Raw genomic sequence first — 20,518 nt, 5'->3', positions numbered from 1 at the left:
CTCCCTCTGCCTCTCAAATTTACCCACAAATTTACTCATTCCTCTAGGATTGTGGTTCTTTCACCATGAATTTCAGACTCATTCTGATATTTTAATTGTTAGTTAGGGAGGTAGAAGATGATAAGGTGCAGAAATAATGGTTCTTTGGAGACCAAAAAAGTTATAAAGAATCACAGCGGGTTTCATCAATCATTTAATCACAAGTTCATCAAACACCATAAAATCAGAGAACTCCACAATCTAATCACAGAATTTGCAGTGAGAGTTCTGAAAAAGAACTGGAAAACAAATGATGCCTTTCATGTTAAACAGCTCAATTTGGAGCAGTTTTAGCCAACCCAAATTCCACAAGTACATTTTTGCCCCCCAACCAGATAAGATAGAAAGGATTCGTTCCTCAACCAAATAAAGATAGAAAGGACTTATTTCTGATGCCCACAAAGAAATCACCATATTGGGGTGTAACTCCACATTGTTACTATCAGGCCCCACACCCCAACCAGATAAGATAGATACATTGGGGTGTAACTCAACATTGCGATTGTCAAGCCCCACACCCCAACCAGATAAGATAGAAAGGACTCGTGCTTGATACCCACAAGAAGATCACCATATTTGGTGTAACTCTACATTACGACATTGGGTCCACATTGTGACTGTCAGACCCCACACCCCAACCAGATAAGATAAAAAAGGACCCGTGCTTATGCCCACAAGAAGGCCACTACATTTGGTGTAACTCCACATACATTGGGTTCACATTGTGGTTGTTAGGCCCCATACCCCAACCAGATAAGATAGAAAGGACCCGTGCTTATGCTTACAAGAAAACCACCACATTTGGTGTAACTCCACATTACGGTTGTCAGGCTCAATCCTATATCCTTACACATCTACTACTGTTATATTTTTAGTCTTACACGAGACAGCCTTGCATGAGAACTATTCAAATTGAAATTTTACACTTTGGAGATCATCTCAATGTTCTTTCTACATAGAAAACAAGGGTTTGCAATTCAGAGAATGGGAAGTAAAGACTTCGAATGTAGATTGATTTCTTTTGAAAGAGACAAAAATACATACAAATGAAATAAAGAGTACAAGTAGCATCTAAATAAAAAGAACTGGTATAATTTTCTTTGTGTAAACTGGAAAATGGCAGCAGACTAAAGAAGGTGAAGTTAGAGACAGTGTTTCCGGGTTGCTATCAATCACCACCATTGATGAACAAGAACTCCGCTTTTTCTAAGAGAAGTAAACACATCCATGCACTGGCCATAGGTTTTCTCATACTTGGAACTCCTCTCCCCGGGGCAGCATTTCTGCCACCGGTTGTAATGGCATTCAAGAAACAGTTCATCGATCAGACAAATTGCCCCCGTCTCAAACAACCTCGGGATCAAATCGAATTCAGTCCCTTCCACATCCATCTTCATCACAACATAATCCCTCTCACTCACTGCGCTCTTCAACCACTCAGCAAAGTCGAAAGCTTGTATCCTATCCACATCGCTCACGGTGTCGCCTGATGATTGAACCGCCGGCTGAATTCTTCCCATTCCTCGCCCTTTCACCACATCTTTGTCGCCCGGGGTTTGGTTAATCTCGAAGAACAATGACTCGTTCTTCACCCAAGCAGCATATGGCAGCAATGTCACACCTTTCTTGATCTTGTACTCTTGATGGAATGTCTTGTCGGCCTCAATGGCATAAATCTCGAAGGTTTTGTTCTGTTTCGGGTATTGCTTCTTAAACCAACTCACAATGCTGGAGCCATAGCTCCTTGATCCAACATCAACATACACATATCTCTGCTTGAAACTGATATCAGCCATTGAAGTTAAGTACTTTATGTTCCCTATATTCTTCTTCAGAGTAATCCATGGCTTCTTTGGTTCCTCCATGATCAAAGGCTCAGCTTTTCTGATCAATTGCAGCTTGTAATCTGGCACAGAGCATTTGGTCCCAGAACTGGGATTTCTCAAGCCATGGCTACCACCTTCACCCTCTTTTTGCATAATAATTTCACGAATAGATAACAGTTTTGAATCAAACCCATCAATATCCCTAGACTTCACCAATTTACAACAGTTAAACAAACCAATCAAAGAATTGAAACTATACGTATCTTTGGAACCTGTATGGACAACCAGAAACCCTTCGGGCTTCAGAGTCCTGCAAATCTCGCCCGCAAACTCTGCAGTCTTCTTGGACTTATCGATCATGCCGGCACCGGAAAATATGAAATCGAAGGAGTTGTCGTCGAAAGGCTGCTTAATAGCCTGCCCGGAAACCACCAGCGGCTTCGACGCTTTCTTGAAAATCCCGACGGAGTCCGAGACTCCGATCTCTCTCAGGGCGAAAACGTCGGGACCCTTTTCCGTATCAACGCAAAGGGCCTTCCAATACGGGTTCAAAAATCCCTCCGCGATCAGATCTTGAAACACGGACGAGTAGAACTTGGCCGCCTTCTGGAAATCCTTGGTGGCCCAGAGATCGGGGAGCTTGGGTTTCGCCGGGGCCGACTTCCCGACCGCCTCGCTGGTCATAACCGCCGCCGATGGCTTCGTGAGCTGGGTAGTCACGGAGACAATGTTGAAATTCTCCGGCAGCGAGAAGAAACAAAAGTCGCCTAGGTCACATGACTCCCCTCGGAGTGTCACAATATAGGCGAACCGAAACCCAATAATGGCAACGCAGAACAAGAACACCCGCACCAGTATATTCCTCAGGAAGCTCGACTTCCCGGCGCCGTGATCCATACCGAACAAGATCCTTTTTTTGCGTACACAATCTGTATCTAATGCTTTGCTTGTTCCCGTGTGAGAATAAGAAGGAAAGGGTTCAGAGCGAGAGATAGAAAACGCGGTTTATCTCGCGCAGAATCGAGCGGAGGTATGGTTGGCACCCAAGAGAGAGAGATGAGCGATTGGATAAGAAAGAGGTAAATTGATTTGGAAAAAACGCATGATTTGGTGACGGAAACAATAATCCGAAGAAGATGGTGGCTATGAATAGTGGGCGAAATTCACTCTGCTTGTAGAAAATATTATTCCCACCGGTTTGTTTTCACCATTTTCAGAGTTTTCTAGAGAGAGAGAAAAAAGGAAGAAGATGATGAAGATTAGTGAAAAGAGCGTAGGGTTTCCGGTGAAGAAGACAGCGGGGTTAAGGTTAACCGGTTCAGTCGGTTCAAGTGTTGACCACGCGGTATCGCCGAATACTGGGCCAATGACGTTGGGTGTTAAAACCTATTCCTTTTATTACATATCCAATCCCTCCAATTATAATTATAATTCTATAAAAACATATACTCTATTTTACATGTGAAAGCATTATATTTGAGAGTGACGTGAGATTACAAAAAAAATATAACATTATTTTATGACTATATTTGTATTTGTTTATTTTAGATTTTGAGAATATAATATTACAGTTGTATTTGGTTCGCACATGAAAATTTAAATTGGATTGAGAATCAAATAGTTAGTAATGATAATAGTTTTTATAAAAAGTATTTTGCATATTTGGTAGTAGGTGGAATTATAATTATTACCAATATTGATGTTTGGTTGTCTATAACCTAATAATATGAATACATATTTTTTAAAAATACAAAAATAAAAAATTAAGGCAATTAATTCTAAGATAATGACATCCAAAGTATTAATATAAAAAAAATCAAAACAAAAATCTAAAAGTACTAACCCAAAATTAAAAATTAGATCACCAATAAGATATAATGATACTCATTTTTAATTAAGGAATGTGATTTTTAATTGAAATGATAATTAAATTACATAGTTGTGTTTTAAAAAATTGTCAACCTAATAGTAATTGATTAGGCTAGGGCTACGAATTGTATTACTATGATGTAGAATTCTGCCTTTAGGGTTGGGGTTCAACCTTTGGAAGAATGATGTAGAATTCTGCCCACATGAACAGCTCAATTGGTCATAAGTGAAAGTTTGGAAGAATGACCAGTGATTGAGTCTCACTGCCGGAGTTCTTTGTGCGCAATGAGCAAAGGTTTGAGTTACTAATAATATTACCAGTTCTTTTATTAGAATATCAACTAATTTGGTAGCTCATTTAAGCTAGGGCTACGAGTTTCTAAACTGGTTGAGGGTTTGGACTTTGAACCATCACTCTTCCTCCTTTTATTTGTAATGCTATGATTTCTTAATAATACTATTCCATTTTAAAACTATACATAATTATTTGGGTGTATTTTAAAGGGTAAAAATATTTAAAAAAAAATACAACATAACCAATGTATAATGTTATAAAATCCAAGGTGAAAAAGGTAATCACATTACTTTGAAAATAACACAAAATCTAACATGACAATAACGTCATATTATGTGTGTTATCTCATAATTTAACACAATACGACAAAAATAATCACATTACCTTGAAGATACTCATTTATACGTTATCCCAATTATGTTACATAACTTAAATTAGACGCAGCCTAAACATATAATGTTTACCATTTCAATGAAAATCATTAAAATATCATTTAAATTTGCCCATATTAATGAGGAAAGCTACAAATTATGAATAGGCAGCTGGAATTTGAAAGGTGGCAACATCACGCCATCCCATTCCCTTTAGGCTTAAAACTATGTATAGTGTATTGATAGTAAGTAAAATATTTTTTGGGACGGACACGGAGAAAGCAACGCATAGGCGGAGAAAGTAAACCACTTTAATTCACTTTGGACCCATTTCCTTCTCTTTATCTTTTTTTTTTTTTTTTTAAATCAAATCTTGCATTTAATTCATGCAAAATTTTTTTTTTTTTACTATTTACTCTGTTATAATGTAGTATTTGTTTATACATACTTTCTTAATATATTTTTCACTATTTTTATTTATTTAAATAACTTATATATAGAAACATGGTATACAACTACATTATTTATTCCAAATTTGAGACTACCAAATAATATCAAATTTATCGAGTTAATTTTATTTTTGGTCCTAAATTTATAGGTGTCTACGTTTATTTCTTTTTTTTTTCTTTTTTTTTTTTTGGATCAGAGGGGGATACCCGTAACAACTAAATAACATTAACTCCTTCATGCATTTGCTGGGAGATTCGTCGCATCGAAGAAGCTCCAATCCGGTCAAGGGAAACCATCTCTACGAGCTCTTGCGGTGGTGCCTCAAAAATGCGAAGGCCACTTCAATGCATCGTTGCCATGGTCGCCAACTTGTCTGCAAGTTGGTTTTGTTCTCTGTAGACATGCTCATACTGCCAACGCGCGTCCAACTTTAAAAAAAAAAATCAATTTTGATTCCCGTCAACAACATTATGTTGTGCATAATTTCTAAATGTATAGTTATGAAATTATGGATGTATGGTTATGCAATTCTGGATTTATAATTATGAAACTATGGATGTGTAGTTATGCAATTATGAATGTATAGTTATGAAGTTAGGCAATTCTGAATTTATAGTTATGAAGTTATGGATGTGTAATTATGCAATTCTGGATTTATAGTAAAGAAGTTATGGATGTGTAGTTATGCAATTCTTGATGTATAGTTATGCAATTCTGGATGTATAGTTATGAAATTATGAATGTGTAGTTATGCAATTCTTGATGTATAGTTATGAAATTATGAATGTGTAGTTATGCAATTTTGAATTTTCTTTTAAGTCGACGTCAAAACGACGTCGTTTTTGCATCTGTGTGCACCATGCATGGTGCACACGGATGCACAACATAATGACTCGTACCTAGAGGGTGTTTGGTTCAGGTTATATAAGATAACCAGAGTTATATTTGTTTTGTAATATAAGATACCCATGTTTGGTTCAAGTTATGCAATTTTTCCCGGGGAATGTAACATAACCTCCTCACAAGGTTTTTCTCTTTTCTTAGGTATTCTCATATTCCCTTGTGTTATTGCTAATTTTGTCATTTTAATTAATTGCTTTAGTTACGTTTTGTTCATATTAATTTTAAATCATTTACTTCCATATTTTATCATTGTCTTATTTATTTTAATTTTAAATTTATTAAAATACATAAAAATAGGTTAACAATATTCAAGTAAAAAAAATCATCATACCATTAAAAAAAAAAAAAAAAAAAACTCTTCACCCAAATAAATTTATTGTTACATATCCCAATTTTTAACTAAACACAATAATTTAACATTCCCAATAATCTAACTTTTTATGTGGTAATATAACATTCCGTGGACTAAACGCACTCTTAATCGTACCTCCTACCTCCTACTACTTGGGTTCGGAAACCCATTATTGAATTCAAGAAATTAAAGGGGGAAAAAAAAGGATGAAGGCTTTATTCATTATTAAAATGGAAAGTAAATTCTGTGAAATAAAGTAATACGGAGTATATTATGTTGTGTCATACATGCGACACCTGTTGTCATAGTAGGTGACAAATTCCATAATGCAACCGCTACTTCCCTATAAAGAACAAAAAAAAAAAAATACTATTTGTATTCTAAAATTCTACTCTCAATTTTTATTCTTTTTACAAAATTTTGATATTGGCATTTTTTACTTGATCCACAAAATAAAGATAATTAATCATTCATTACTATATTAGAGAGTAAAAGTAAAATAGTAGAAATAGAAAGTCTATATAATAAAACTCAAAAAAAATATGAATGTATTGAAAAGTGTGGTCAATTTATTTGATTATTACTAACATTTTTTTGTCAAATTCATTATACAAAATTTTTTTAATATAATTTATTTCTTTTATATAATTTATTGACTATTACACATAAATAAAATTTACTTAAATCAAATTCTCTTTCTTGGTAAAAAAAAAAAAAAGAATGCGAGAAAATGCTAATGACTGGGCCCCACGTGGGCACACATGCTAAACGCCTAAACTTACGCTTTCAGAATTCAACGGCTTCATGAAATCAGCTGTACCATTATTTTGGGCGCTTGCCAATTTGGATTTTGCTTTCAATTACATTACATATTATAAAGCATGTAGTCACATCAATAAACTATTCCGTTAAAAGAAGACGAAAACTATTTGGGATTGGCCTCTTTTTACCTATTATTACTTGTAAACTATTTCATTTATATGTCAACTTAGATAATATGACAACTTAATATTAACTTTAAGTCGGACAATACCAGAAAATGAATTGGGCAAAAGAAGTGGTTGATAAACATGAATCTATATTAAAGTAGGTATATTTATAGGTATGGTTGTTGAGCGACGCGTACAGATAAACAAAGAAGAATGAAGTTGAGAACTCAAAAAAAAAGTGGAAAGTGCAGAGAGGGTAGACGGTTGTCCTGTGAATTCTCAGCTTTTTATGGACACTACAGCCTAAATTTTCTCGAATATCAAGTTTTCAACTGTAAAGTGTCCAAAATGTGGGTCCCAGGTTGGAATGCGTTAAGACCGTTGGGATTAGGTGTCTAGCTTGCTGCATTGCCCGCCAACTTATAATGTTATAATAATGTTGTTTGTATTATTTACTGTAGTGTTACCAATCCAGGACCATATTACTGTGTTTTTCTGGTATTCTTTTATGATGAAAGAAAACAGAACACAATCACAGATTCACGGACAAACAGAGGTGGGGGCGTGGGGCTATGTATTGAGAAGGCAAAAGGTGTATATATATATATATGGATACAATAGATTACAATAATATATTATTTGAGCATTGAAATATACTGCTTTCAACAAATTAGAATTTATAATAAAGGCGAACACTTACACAAAAATTGAAGTGTTGACATAGTTTGTAGAGAGAGTATAGACAGAATGCAAAATATTTGATTTGTTCAATTAATTGTAATAGATCTTGTCAATTTGTAGATATGTCGTAACAGTAGAGTAAAATGTACTATTATGAAAATTTTCAATTTTTAAAATACAAGTGACAAACGATAAACTTTATCAATTTTGACAGACATATTGGATATGACTTTATAAACTTCCTTTTCAAGGTTACAAATTGAGAATCAATTTCCCATTCATCATTATCAGTTTTGAATATATAATATATTAAATTAATCTCTCAAGTAGGAGAATTTAAATTCACTTTAACCTGACTCAAATAAAAAATAAACTCACCACTTAAAATATTACTTTTAGCTCATTTTTCCAACAAGTTTCACCTTCTTTGTCTTTATATTGAAGACATCTAATCTAATGACAATACAATTTTAAGACTCCCATCAGATGAACTACAATAATACTAGCTACTTACATGCATGTTCGTCTGTCGAAAGTTAGTTACATGATTAGTATAGTTTATCAATGAGACTTAATTACCCTACCTCAATGTGCAAGGTTTTAAATTCATCTCCATTATTACATAATTAAATTCAATGTCTTTGAGAAACCAAAATTCTTCTTTTGATCTCCGATCCATAGCTCATCTTAATAAATTATTGATTGGATCAATTTATTGTATAGCCTATAATTTATGTTATGAACAAGTTTATTCATATTTGGCCACTTGTTCTAATTACTGATTATTTTAATTTAGCTATATTCAGTTTTATATTTCATTTCACTAATAAGCTAGGCTTAACTGTACTAATGCTTTTCGGTGCCACTACTAGCATTTCTTGATTATGGTTCACTCACTTAGAATGTTGAAACTTACTCTACCTTTTGAGTAAAACACTAAGTATCTCACCAATGTGAAATTGGTTCAGATAATTGTGCCTATTTATTTTACAATTGGATGGTTACCAACTATTTCAAACTATTAAGTCAAAATTTACTCTTTTGTCAAAATGCGGGGCAAGGGACACTTGAAAGGGAAAACATAATCAACTTTGATGAAAATGAACTCTCCTTACCATCCTTAGCCATAGAAGAGGACCCTATTTTGTTCAAGATACACATGACAAATCTTAACGAAACGTTATTTTCTTATAGCATCCTTCAACCTTGCATGTTTTAATAATATTATGCATGGGAACCCTAGAAAGAACATCTCCTTTAAGCCATTTCACCCCCTTCTTAAGGTTGCATACTTCAATAATATTATATCACTTTTTTAATTATTAAAAATTAATTTAATTTTAAATTTTCATACTTCTCATAGTATGTAAAATAAATTTGACTTCACTAACGATATGATTCTCGATTACAGTATGTCATCCTTTCATTAAATGAGCGATCAACAATGATTAAACATGTAATTATTAATCTTGTCTTGAAATTATAATTAATTAAGATGCTTCAACCAAACATATATGACAACCTACTATACCCCTCACTCATAATTTTAGGATTATAAATATCTCTTCATTAATTATGTGGTAACATATTATGATAATAATAATAATAATAATATCCTCTTGGTAGGACGATTATGAATGGAACATACATGTCGGCCTCCATCGGCTATGGGGGATTAATTGGATATCACCTTATCCGCTAAATGATTGGAAATTGAAATTATTAATATTTACGTTGTCATCATCTTGTATGTTCTCCTACAGATTATTTGATTTCTTATAATTAGAGGTGACACTTTAAATCATTTATATTTCTAATTTTAAATGTTTTTTGTTCACTATGATGGAGAAAATTAATTCGGGAATTTGAATTAATTAACCTAATAACAAGATTAAGGATTAATGAAATATGAATTGCGTGGAGATAGTGTCTAAAGGGGGCAACAGAATAACATATTTTATTATAGAATGCTCAAGTATGTATTACAAAGGAAAGTATTAGAATGAAACAAAAAGTGTATACTTGATAAACAATGATCATCTTAACTATTTATAGTACGTGGTTCATTAACAACCTCTATGTAAATAAGGTACTTTATTAAGACTCGATTTTGTCCAACAACCATATCACCTGGCCCTGAGACTCCATGACAGACCTCATTCCATGCCAATGCTAGGACCGGACCGGGAACCAATGCGACCACTACTTCTTTGGGCAACCTTTGGTTGACCATGGATCTCCCAGGTAGGGGTGACCACGGTTCCGATTCCGGTTCCGTGGATGGCAAAACCGGAACCGAAACCTTATAGTAAGGTTTCGGTTTCGGTTCCGGTTGGAACTGTCGGTTCTAACCGGAATTATTTAAAAAAAAAAATACTATAATATTTAATTTTTTTCGATTTGGAACCGGAACCACCGGTTCCGATTCCAAAATTTTACAAACCTTAACCGGAACCGTACGATCGGTTCCGATTTGCACAGTCACGATTCCGGTTCGAACCGGAACCATGGTCATCTCTACTCCCAGGTACCTCCAACAAGCTTATGCCTAGCTAACTCGACCTCCTAATTTGACCAATGCGTCTAGGCCGACTCTAACGTTGGCCCTTATTTTGCATGCTTCACCTTGTATTTTTAAAGTTACCTTCTCTTTGTAGTTTGTAAAATATTTTACTTTTAAGTTTTGTTAAAATTTATTTAATATATTTTTCAGTAAATTGTTTCTTTATTTATAGATATCATTTAAGCGAAAATGAAAGAATACAACATTACTCCGTATTATGTATATATAGTCCAGCTGTACAGAATTATTATTATTATTATTATTATTATTATTTAACACACAGCTAATCTAACAATAATATATTGAACATAAAATAGTGTCAGAAACAGACAGCCTTAATTAGTATTACCGGCCTTTTTATATCCTGTATTGAAGGAATATTATATTAGCTTTTAAGTTTCAACCACACAAAATTTTAATTATATATCAATCATTTATCCTAACCAAATAAATTAATTTAATAATTTTTCATTTAAATTTAAAGTTTTTTAATCAATAATTAAACTGTTAATGTAATTGTAAAGTCAGAAAATTGACTTTTGTAAAAAATACAGAATGTTAAAAAGTTTTTGATACGACTTTTTCTTAAATTTTGATTCAAACTGAATTAAACTAATATCAATATGAGATGATTAATGCAGATAATTAACCAAGTTCTATAGAATAAATATATGGAATCCCTTAAGCATCTAACAAAGTCCAAAGAGTACGAAAGCAAAAAAGAAAGATAGAAATTCTTATCAGTTTAGCTGAGCATAATAATTGACAAAGATTGCAATCGACATTAATCATCTTTAATGATTCTTTGCTTAGCCATAATATTCTACATTCATATTATTGCATCGCATGTTATGTGGCCCTCTTTTGCAATTTGTCCCTTCTTTCTTCAATCATAGCCATAGGCCCCGCCCCTCCCCTCCCCGCCTATAGAACTTTAGTTGAAATCAACTCATCAACCCCTATACAATGGATGGACGAATTTTTTTTCTTTTTTTCTTTAAAGGTTATGTGCATTTATTGCATCTATAATAGGTAAGAATAATTAAAGAGTTAATACCCAAAATCGTCATCGACTATAGTGGTTTTTCTCAATTTCGTCCTAAACGACTTTGGTGACCTAATATCGTCCCAGACTTTTGTGTTTCGCTCAATTTAGTCCCAGACTTTTGTATTTTTGCTCAATTTAGTCCCTCATTTGTTATGATGTCCATTTGGTGTTAAATAAATAGACAATTCAGTAATTTTAATATTGGCATCTCTTTACTCATAGACATGTGAACTGCGAAATCTCTTTTTTTTTTTTTTTTTTTTTTTTTTTTTTTTTTTTTTACGAATTACTCTCAGAATTACTCCTAAAACTGTGAATATAAAATTTGATTTGTAGGTCCGGGAGTAATTTTGAGTGTAATTCGTACAAGAAAGAGGAATTTCGCATTTCACAAGTTGAAAGTAAAGAGAGATCAATATTGGCATTACTGAATTGTCCCTTTATTTAACACCAATTTGACGGAATAACAAACGGAGGACTAAATTGAGCGAAACACAAAAGTCTGGGACGATATTAGGTCACCAAAGTCGTTTAGGACGAAATTGAGAAAAAACACTATAGTCTAGAACGATTTTGGGTATTAACTCAATAATTAAATTATAGCACTTTTATTTTACATAATAACTATAAATTTTCTTTTATCGTTTAAAAAATTATACATATAGTATTCTTTCCAGAAGGTTAAGCCCCAACCCTAAAGGCCCCACATCTCGACCCGACAGAGCATCTGGATGTAAATCACGGTAACTGAACATTCATCATAGAGACTAGACTTTTGCTGCTTGCTGCGCACAAAGAGCCCAGAGCATATGGATGTAAATCACGGTAACTGAACATTCATCACAGAGATTAGACTTTTGCTCCTGCACTGCTGGTGAGACTTGATCCTTGATCATTCTTTTCAACTTTCACCTCTATGACCAGTTGAATTGCACATGGCATTATACATATAATATTGTAACTAGGATATATGAAAATTCTATAAAATTACAATTGCTCTCGACCTCTCATTGAGAAACCCTAGCTAAGAAGATATGGAACATAAGGGAAAGGGGAATGAAACATATCATATGCGCAGCCGTTTTACAGCTAATGCCCCTTCAACTTTGGACAGCGACAACACCGCCACATTTACATACGGATACGGTTAGCAATTAAGCATTTTTGGAATATTGGTTAATCGGGTAAGTGGGTTGGTTGGTTGGTTCCAACCATTTAGTGGGCCCATGACAGCATTTCATGGGCCCACAATCAACTTTGGGCTTATATAAATGGTGGGCGTATAAGTGGATAAATGAAAAGAATAAATAGGGGCAAAATTGGAAGTTCAATTAGATGATAACATTGGTGTTATTGAAGGGACAAAATGGTATGATTAGGAAACCATATCTGAAGATTGAGAGAAATTGACATTTTTTTTTTTTGTTGAAAGAAATTGACATAAATATCATAAATCAGACGTTATTTTCGAACATTGATGATTCTTACAGTTGTTGGTTCCTTGTTGCCCTATCCAACCTTAAATTTCTCCCATATGAGGGTTTACAAGTAACTAATAATTCTCGAATTTTTTAATAATGATGTCATTATAATTTTTTTTTTTTTGACACTGTCTGTCTAATTAATTTATCTTGAGTTTAATCAAATCATGATAATTTCGGTTTTCAAACAAAAAAAAAAATCATAATAATTTCATGGAATAAGGGTCAAATAGGCCATTGAACTGCACACAATAATGCAATTAGGCCACTGAATCTTAAAAAACAACAATTAGACCACTAAACTAACAAATTTCATTCAATTAGTCTAATTTACAGGTTTTATAGGTTAGTAACAGGTCACCCAAAAAATTTAAAATTTTTTTAAAAAATTATTATTTTAAAAAATAATAAATTAAAAAAAAATGTTTCCTCGCTCTGCCGGAGACGGTTAAACTTTTTTTTTTTAATATTATTTTTAAATAATAATTTACAAAATATATTTTAAAACTTGGGTGACCTGTTACTAACTTGTAAAACCTGTAAATTGGCTTAATTGCATGAAAATAGTTAGTTTAGGGACCCAATTGTTGTTTTTTTAAGTTCAGTGGCCTAAATGCATTATTGTGTGCAATTCGATGGCCTATTTGACCCTTATTCCTAATTTCATTAGAAAACTTTTTATATTGAAAAAATGAAAATAATGAGTTAAAAAGCACATGCTAGTAAACATATTTTCTAAATTGAAAAAAAAAAAAACAGAAAATGATAAATTATAGAAAAAAATACTGCTGTAATATTTTAGTACAAAAAATTTAGTACAAATATTTTCTTTGTTATAGTGATGGAGATGAGCAAAAATTAACGAAAACGAGTGATGGCCCAAAATATATGATCTTGCAAGAGGCTTAATAAGTGGGCCTGAGTCCATATATTGCAATTGGGCCCAAATCATGAAACCTCTTTTATTATTATTTTTTTCTATTTAATCTCAATGCAGTTCAAAGTCAACAATTAAATATCTTTCCACCAAAGACAAATATGATATATTCTATCCTTAGCTTAATTGATAAACTAATCCAAAATAATTTCATAAGCTTAGTTTTGTTAGCATTGCAAAGTGTAGCGTTTGAATTGCACCAATGACTAAACAAGGAGATACCAAAAAAGGAAAGTACAAAGTTTGAACCCTACCAATGATTAAACAAGGAGATACCAAAAAAAGATATAAGAATTTGACCTTATTATGAGTAATGTACAAGCATTTAGGTCAATTGAGATACATCTCACTTTCATTAGTTTAGGTTATAATGTATTTGGTTAGTTTATGGATGGTAATTAAATGAATACAATAATGCTATTCAATTTTTTTTTTGCCCAAAGGGAATCTTCTGGCCGACACTAAGTGATAGGGGACTGGCCAATTGGTTTGCTCCATTCACATGGGTGAGGATCGAACCCCCAACAATAATGCTATTCATGATTTTACCGCTTAATATTTACCTTTTGGCGTGGCATATAAAATTCGTTTTATTTATTGGTTACAATTAATCGATTGTCGATCTATCCAATGTAAAAAAAAAAATGAAATTTACTTATTTTTTGAAATTTACTTATTAATCAATTATTTAAAAAAAAACAATCAAATATTGTAAGAAATGAAAATTAATTAGGAGATGGAATTAAAAGGGGAACGTAGTATTACTCAAATAAATATTCCGTATAAATAATAGTACCTTTATTACAAGTCATTATCATTTGATATAAAATATATATATATATATATATATATATATATATATATATATATATATATATATATAAAATATAAAAGCTAAGTAATACAAATACCATTTCTCTCTCTTTTTTTTTTTTATAATTATTAAATAAAAATTAAAAAGTAGTAATATATTATATTACAAAAAGATTATATTTGTATATTAAAAGGAGGCAACAACTATGCTGCTCTTTTTTATTATCAATATATGAACAAATCTAATAATAGATTAAAAAAAATCCCACTAAACTACATATGAATAGCAATTAGGTTACTAAATGTATTTAAAAAAAAAAAATTACTATTGAGATACTAAGCTAAAATCATGCAAATTCTCTAAATCACTGATTGCTTTAAGTAAAATTAATACTATGTTTTTTTTTTTTTTTTTTTTTTTTTTTTTCATTGCACTGGTCATTCCTAATTCTTTTTAGTGAACATAGAAAGTTAATTTTTATTTATTTTATTTATTTATTTATTTTTTTTTTTGGTGCTAACATTTCACCACCCTTGACTAATGTCATTTGTTAATTTTTGAAGAAGATGAAGATGAAGCTTGTCTTTAGATTTGAAACAAAACAGCAATATTAATCAATATATTGACAAGTTCCATAACAAATAAATGAAAAGAAGAAGAAGAAGAAGAAGAAGAAGAAGAAGAAGAAGAAGAAGAAAGAGTCCATCACTAAAGTAGATGTGAATATGCAATTAGATAAAAATTTGCAATTAAGCTATTAAATATTATGAAATTATACAAATTATCTAAATAACTAGTTACTTTTTTTTTTTAAGTGACAATGAAAACTCGTAGTCACTATTTGAAGGTGTAGCCTGAATAAACTACCACACTTTGTGTTCTAGCTGACAAAAAGGACCATAAATAAGTAGATTGATCTAGATTGTCTATATAGCTGATTGGCTCAAATCATGGAGGTCAATAGATCGTTCGCGTTGGGACTTGGGAGCGATGTGGCTTTTGTAGTACTATGAGATTGATGCAACCAGATACCGCAGGAACCTAATAAGTTAGTTAGAATCAGGAATTTCCCTTTTCGCGGCAATATAACTAACTCTTCTTCTTGTTCGTTACAACCTATCATGAACTTTCCCGAAGATTCCAATGCCATTTGTTGCCACATGGCTTACCAGCTCAGCATTTATTTTCTGTTACTATTAATTAATCCATATTAACTGTTTTTAGAAACAACTTTTCATTCAAAATTCATTACCCATTTTGTTTGGATTACTAAATTAAACAAATAAAAAAATATCTGATCTGTCAAATTCCCATTGCTTCCCCTCGTAAACTTCTCAATTGTCTCCCTTCCAAGCCACATCATATCCGATCCACCCTCCATTCTTCTATTCACTTGACTTCTTAGCAGAGATTTTTGTTCTTAGTCGATTGTTTCACCGTACTCAAAGATCTCTGATTCCCAGGAGAATATGTCGGATCTCATGGATAATTCGGCGAAAGAGGCGGAGACTGTGCCGGCTCCGATACCGCCACCTCCCGGCGCCGGCGCCCGGGATGTCGAGAGCCAGACGGCGGCGGGGATGGGTACCGGAGTGGGGAACATCGTCCGGCGGTGGAAGAGGGAGGATTTGCTCAAGAAATCTTCTTTGGGCGCTCGCGCCGCCGCTCTGCTCTTCTCCTTGCTCGCCTTCATCATCATGGCTAGTAATAAGCATGGGGATTGGAAAGATTTCGACAGATACGAGGAATACAGGCATTCCCAGATCCTAATTTTACATAAATGCTTAGTCTTTCATAGTACGATCGTGGGTTTTTTTGATTTTTTTTTTTGGTTTCCTTACGAATTACGAAAGTGAATTGTGGGATTTCGTGATGAATAGGTATGTGCTGGCAATATCGATTCTGTCTACTCTGTATTCTGGACTGCAGACTTTCCGGCAACTCCATGAACTTTCCACCGGAAAAATATACTCTTCCGGACGAAATTGGGCTATGATAGACTTTTTTGGTGATCAGGTTGGTTTTATTTTCAATTCTTTTTCTCATTCCATTGTTGAATGATGAGTTCTTGAATATTCATTTGGTTATGTGTGACAAAGGAAACCCATAACCACTACCAGAGTGTGTGTATTGGGTAATCATAGTCGACCCTAACTGACAAATAATCACTTGTTTATTGTTGACTGGCTTAAATCAAGAAGACTAATAAAACGCTCCCAGCAATGGTCAAACTCAGAACCTTGTGATACCGAGACAGCTCGACTCAATCGACCCTAACCGATGATCACTAGTATATAGCTGACCGGCTCAAACCAAGAAAGCTAATAGTCTTTTTCTGGTAGTGGTCGAACTTGGAACCTTATGGTTACCAAGACAACTCGACCCAGTTGACCCTAACCGACATAGCTGATCGGTTCAAACCAAAAAAGCTAATAGGCTGCTCCGAATTGGAGTCCAGACATCTCGAGTAACTTGGCTGGGTTGCCCTATATTCATTTTGTTCTTGTTCAACAAATTGCAGGTGGCAGCATACTTGTTAATATCCTCAGCATCATCTGCAGTGCCACTGACAAATAAGATGAGAGAAAACAATGACAACCTATTTACTGATTCCTCTGCATCAGCTATAAGTATGGAGTTCTTGGCATTCCTTGCTATGGCGATTTCGGCTGTCATTTCTGGATATAAATTTTCTCGCCAGTCCTACATTTGATTACACCATCATACCAGACACTTGTACGATGATTCTTTCTGTCATTAGTTTTTGGTTTTCGTTTGTAGATTATACACATAAACTTTGGCCATGTACATGTGTGCTGAATCTTGGTGTAAAAAGTACAGTTAATAGAGTTTCATTTATCCTCTCCAAAACCCAGTTTCTGTTGATCTTTGATTTCTCCTATGAAATGATCCTTTATTGCTGATTTTAACAGGTCAATAGGCATCAAGAAAGTGTTGAAAAATTGCAGTTTAATACTTTTAATTAATTAGTAAATGAATTGAACAACTGTGTTTACATGTATGCATCTTAGCGATACATTGAACAAATGAAAAAAATACACTACCTTTTATTTTGATTCCTAAGATCTGACAACCATAAACCTATGAATTCTTAAACTACTGTCTGACATTATAAATCAGCAAAAACTTTCTATTGGAAAGAGACGAATCTATATGGCTATATATACCAGTATTGCTCTCATAATCTTCTTCGGGTTTGTTCCTGGGAAATCTCAGTTTAGGAAAGAGCTGAAGAAATCATCTTTAGGTTCCTCTTTTCCAGTGGACATGTAGTTGTTCCCGAAGCTCGAGTACCCTAAATTCCCTGCAGGTCTCTGCAACATCTGCAAGGTTATCGGCTGTTGGCTCTGTGTGGCTTGTGGCCTCGGGTTAAAAATGGCGTTCTGGTAGTTCAACGAGTGGTTGGGCATCGTTGAAGGCCTCAACGCAACAGGTGCTGCACTGCTGACCATGTTACCTGCAGGCTGAGGTTGCTGAGGTTTATTGAGGGAGTAGCCCCCACTACCCCGTGCTGCAGGAACATCATGGTTGTGCTTTCCTTCGTAGGTTGTGATCACTGCCCGAAGATCATGGGATGCTCGCTCCACGTGCTTTCTTACGGGGCAACCCAGAAACGTGCATTTGTAGTAGCTCCTGCAGAGAATTGTAAGATGAATATTAGGACAACTGAAGTTCCATGACAGTTTTAAGGATGTAATAATGTGACAGAAATTCCTGTAACCTTACCTAGGATTTGGGTTTCCTTTGACAACTTTCTGTCCATATTTTCTCCATCTATAACCATCGTCAAGAATATCAATGTCACTTGTTGTCTGAACTACGATTCTTGGCTCTCTCACTGTTCGGCTTGCAGATGATATAGCTTCATTTTCATTGTCACCCTTCCTGCAGAAACCCCACCATAAATATCATTAGTACTAATTAACCAACTATATATAACCATCCAAAATTCGACATTCTATAGCCTTAAAAGTTAAAACTCACCATCTCTTAGCTTCAGGCTCGTTTTCATCGTCATCTCTGGATGGAGAGCCCTGCTCGAGATCCTCATCGCCAAAGGAAGCCGAGGAATTCTCAGGGGTGATAAAGCTGTCGCGCTGAGTGCTTCCAAGCAGCATGTTTGATTGGTTCGTGGCGTCAATGTTAAAGCTTTCGGGGTTGATCTGAACTGACTGGGAAGACGATGATGATCGTCGGGTGGACTGAGGCTTGGGGTGATTGTGGTTGCCTTTGTAGACAATCTCAGTGATGTGTCCATCCAGGTTTCTCTCAACCTTCTTCTTTGTAGGGCAGTTTGGGAATGTGCATTTGTAGTAACTCCTCGGGTTTTCGCTCCCTTTCACCTGCTTCTGACCATACTTTCTCCAGTTGTACCCATCCTCTGACTTCTGGGCTCTTGCATACTGAGATGGCTGGCTGTAATGCACCATTGCAGGCTGCTGCATCGCAGGGTTTTCCTGGGAGAAGCTATGGGTTTGAGGCAATAATTCTGGTTTTACATCAGTCTTCATTATTGTGGAGAAGTCTGCAGATCCCATGTTTGGTTGTTGTTGCCTTGACATTTGTTCTTCCTGGTTAAACAAAGGCAAAACACTCATTTAATAATGTTTCCTCGGCGTCCATGAATTAGGAAGAAAGAAATGAGTTTATAATATCATGAACTATACTAATCAATCGGTTGGATTCAACGTTTTAATGATGTCCAAACCCGACCTTAAATTTCTTGTTTCACTTTTGTACAAAGCCAACTATGTCTCTATACTTATTTTTCTTCAAACTTTGTGAAGGTTTTTGTTAACATCCATATACATCTAAATACTAAATAAGAGACAACTCCAATTAAGTTGGTCAATTTATTTTAAGCAGAAACGGCCTACTTGCCTTAGCTTCTTGGTTTAAACTCATCAGCCATGGGTAATTGGGTTAGTTTATCTCTGCTTACTAGGATCAGAAGGCGGGGTTTAAATTAAAAGCGAATAGTAACTACAGGTTTACGTATTAACTCAAAAATAAAAAAATCTCTCTTAAATTTAACTTTGTACTAAAAATTACCTACACATACACAGAAAATTATGTATGTATATGTGTATATATGCATGTGTTTATGTATGTATGGAAGTTATAACACAATTAGTGGGAGTGACTATGTAAAACTATGGTTGAGCTGAACACAGAAAGTGAAATGAAACATATATTTACCATTGAATTTCTTCCCAGAGAAGACTGGAACATGGATGAAGAGGATGCAGCCCTACTTTGGAAGGAGAAATCATTGCTCTTCCTTTCATCTTCCTTAGGGTTATTTAATCCAGCAAACGCACCAGTGGTCGGAGATAACGGAAGAATCTGCGCAGAAAACAACATTAATTAGCACAACCCCAAACCCCTCGAAAACAAACGACCATTAGCTAAACACCAATAATGATGCTCCAAAAACCCATAAACAATTCAAAGTCAATGCAAGACGGCATAAAAAAAAAGTAGTGCAAAAGCTTACATTTGAGGTGGAGAAGAAGACAGGAGAGTCCAACAGCACAGAAGGGCTCAAGGCCGGGGGGATATTAAGAAAAGTCGAAGGAGACACCGGAGAAGGTGATATAGGCAAAGACGCCGGCGGGAAAGACTTGAACTTTGGGATTTCGTGGGTGTCAGAAATCCCCCAGCTAAAGGAGGAAGAAGAAGAACCCTTTTCTGGGTTCTTGGATTCTTCGTTGTTGGAAAGAAGATCGGTGAAGGAGAAGGAGGAGAAGGAAGAATAGGAGTTGTTGTGGTGATGGGAATCCACACAAGTGTTCAAACTTCCACCTGAAGAACTCATTTTTGACTGGCTTTTGCGGCGTTGGTTGGATCGATCTCAGGTTTTTGCAGAGAACATAAACGGAGGAGAGAATTGAAGATGGGAAAAGAAGAAAGATTTTGTGAGGAAGAAGGTGATGGAT

The 20,518-nt window shown here is 34.5% G+C and overlaps 3 protein-coding genes and 1 long non-coding RNA gene across 4 annotated transcripts; 1 reads left to right on the top strand and 3 right to left on the bottom strand.

Moving 5' to 3' along the window:
• Window positions 1-1,037: 1,037 nt before the first annotated feature.
• On the bottom strand, window positions 1,038-3,206 carry LOC109182014. Its single transcript, XM_019332025.1, has one exon. It carries the CDS (start codon window positions 2,760-2,762, stop codon window positions 1,212-1,214), a length of 1,551 nt encoding a protein of 516 aa, XP_019187570.1. The 5' UTR covers window positions 2,763-3,206; the 3' UTR covers window positions 1,038-1,211.
• A 2,587-nt stretch (window positions 3,207-5,793) lies between these two features.
• On the bottom strand, window positions 5,794-15,406 carry LOC109182017. Its single transcript, XR_002054312.1, has 3 exons — window positions 15,397-15,406; window positions 10,610-10,612; window positions 5,794-5,882 (listed from the first exon to the last, which is right to left on the bottom strand). It is a non-coding gene; the product is annotated as an uncharacterized LOC109182017 (long non-coding RNA).
• Window positions 15,407-15,844: 438 nt separating this feature from the next.
• Window positions 15,845-17,482, top strand: LOC109182091 (CASP-like protein 4B1). Its single transcript, XM_019332139.1, has 3 exons — window positions 15,845-16,311; window positions 16,439-16,574; window positions 17,080-17,482. Exons 1-3 carry the CDS (start codon window positions 16,028-16,030, stop codon window positions 17,269-17,271), a joined length of 612 nt encoding a protein of 203 aa, XP_019187684.1. The 5' UTR covers window positions 15,845-16,027; the 3' UTR covers window positions 17,272-17,482.
• Window positions 17,483-17,521: 39 nt separating this feature from the next.
• LOC109182090 (probable WRKY transcription factor 26) lies at window positions 17,522-20,518 on the bottom strand. Its single transcript, XM_019332138.1, has 5 exons — window positions 20,077-20,518; window positions 19,779-19,925; window positions 18,564-19,150; window positions 18,306-18,464; window positions 17,522-18,212 (listed from the first exon to the last, which is right to left on the bottom strand). Exons 1-5 carry the CDS (start codon window positions 20,395-20,397, stop codon window positions 17,792-17,794), a joined length of 1,635 nt encoding a protein of 544 aa, XP_019187683.1. The 5' UTR covers window positions 20,398-20,518; the 3' UTR covers window positions 17,522-17,791.

The sequence above is a fragment of the Ipomoea nil genome, unplaced genomic scaffold (genome assembly GCF_001879475.1).
Source record: "Ipomoea nil cultivar Tokyo-kokei standard unplaced genomic scaffold, Asagao_1.1 scaffold1043, whole genome shotgun sequence".
NCBI lineage: Eukaryota > Viridiplantae > Streptophyta > Magnoliopsida > Solanales > Convolvulaceae > Ipomoea > Ipomoea nil.
Note: the sequence above shows the minus strand (reverse complement) of the source record. Positions and strands in the feature narration are given on the sequence as shown.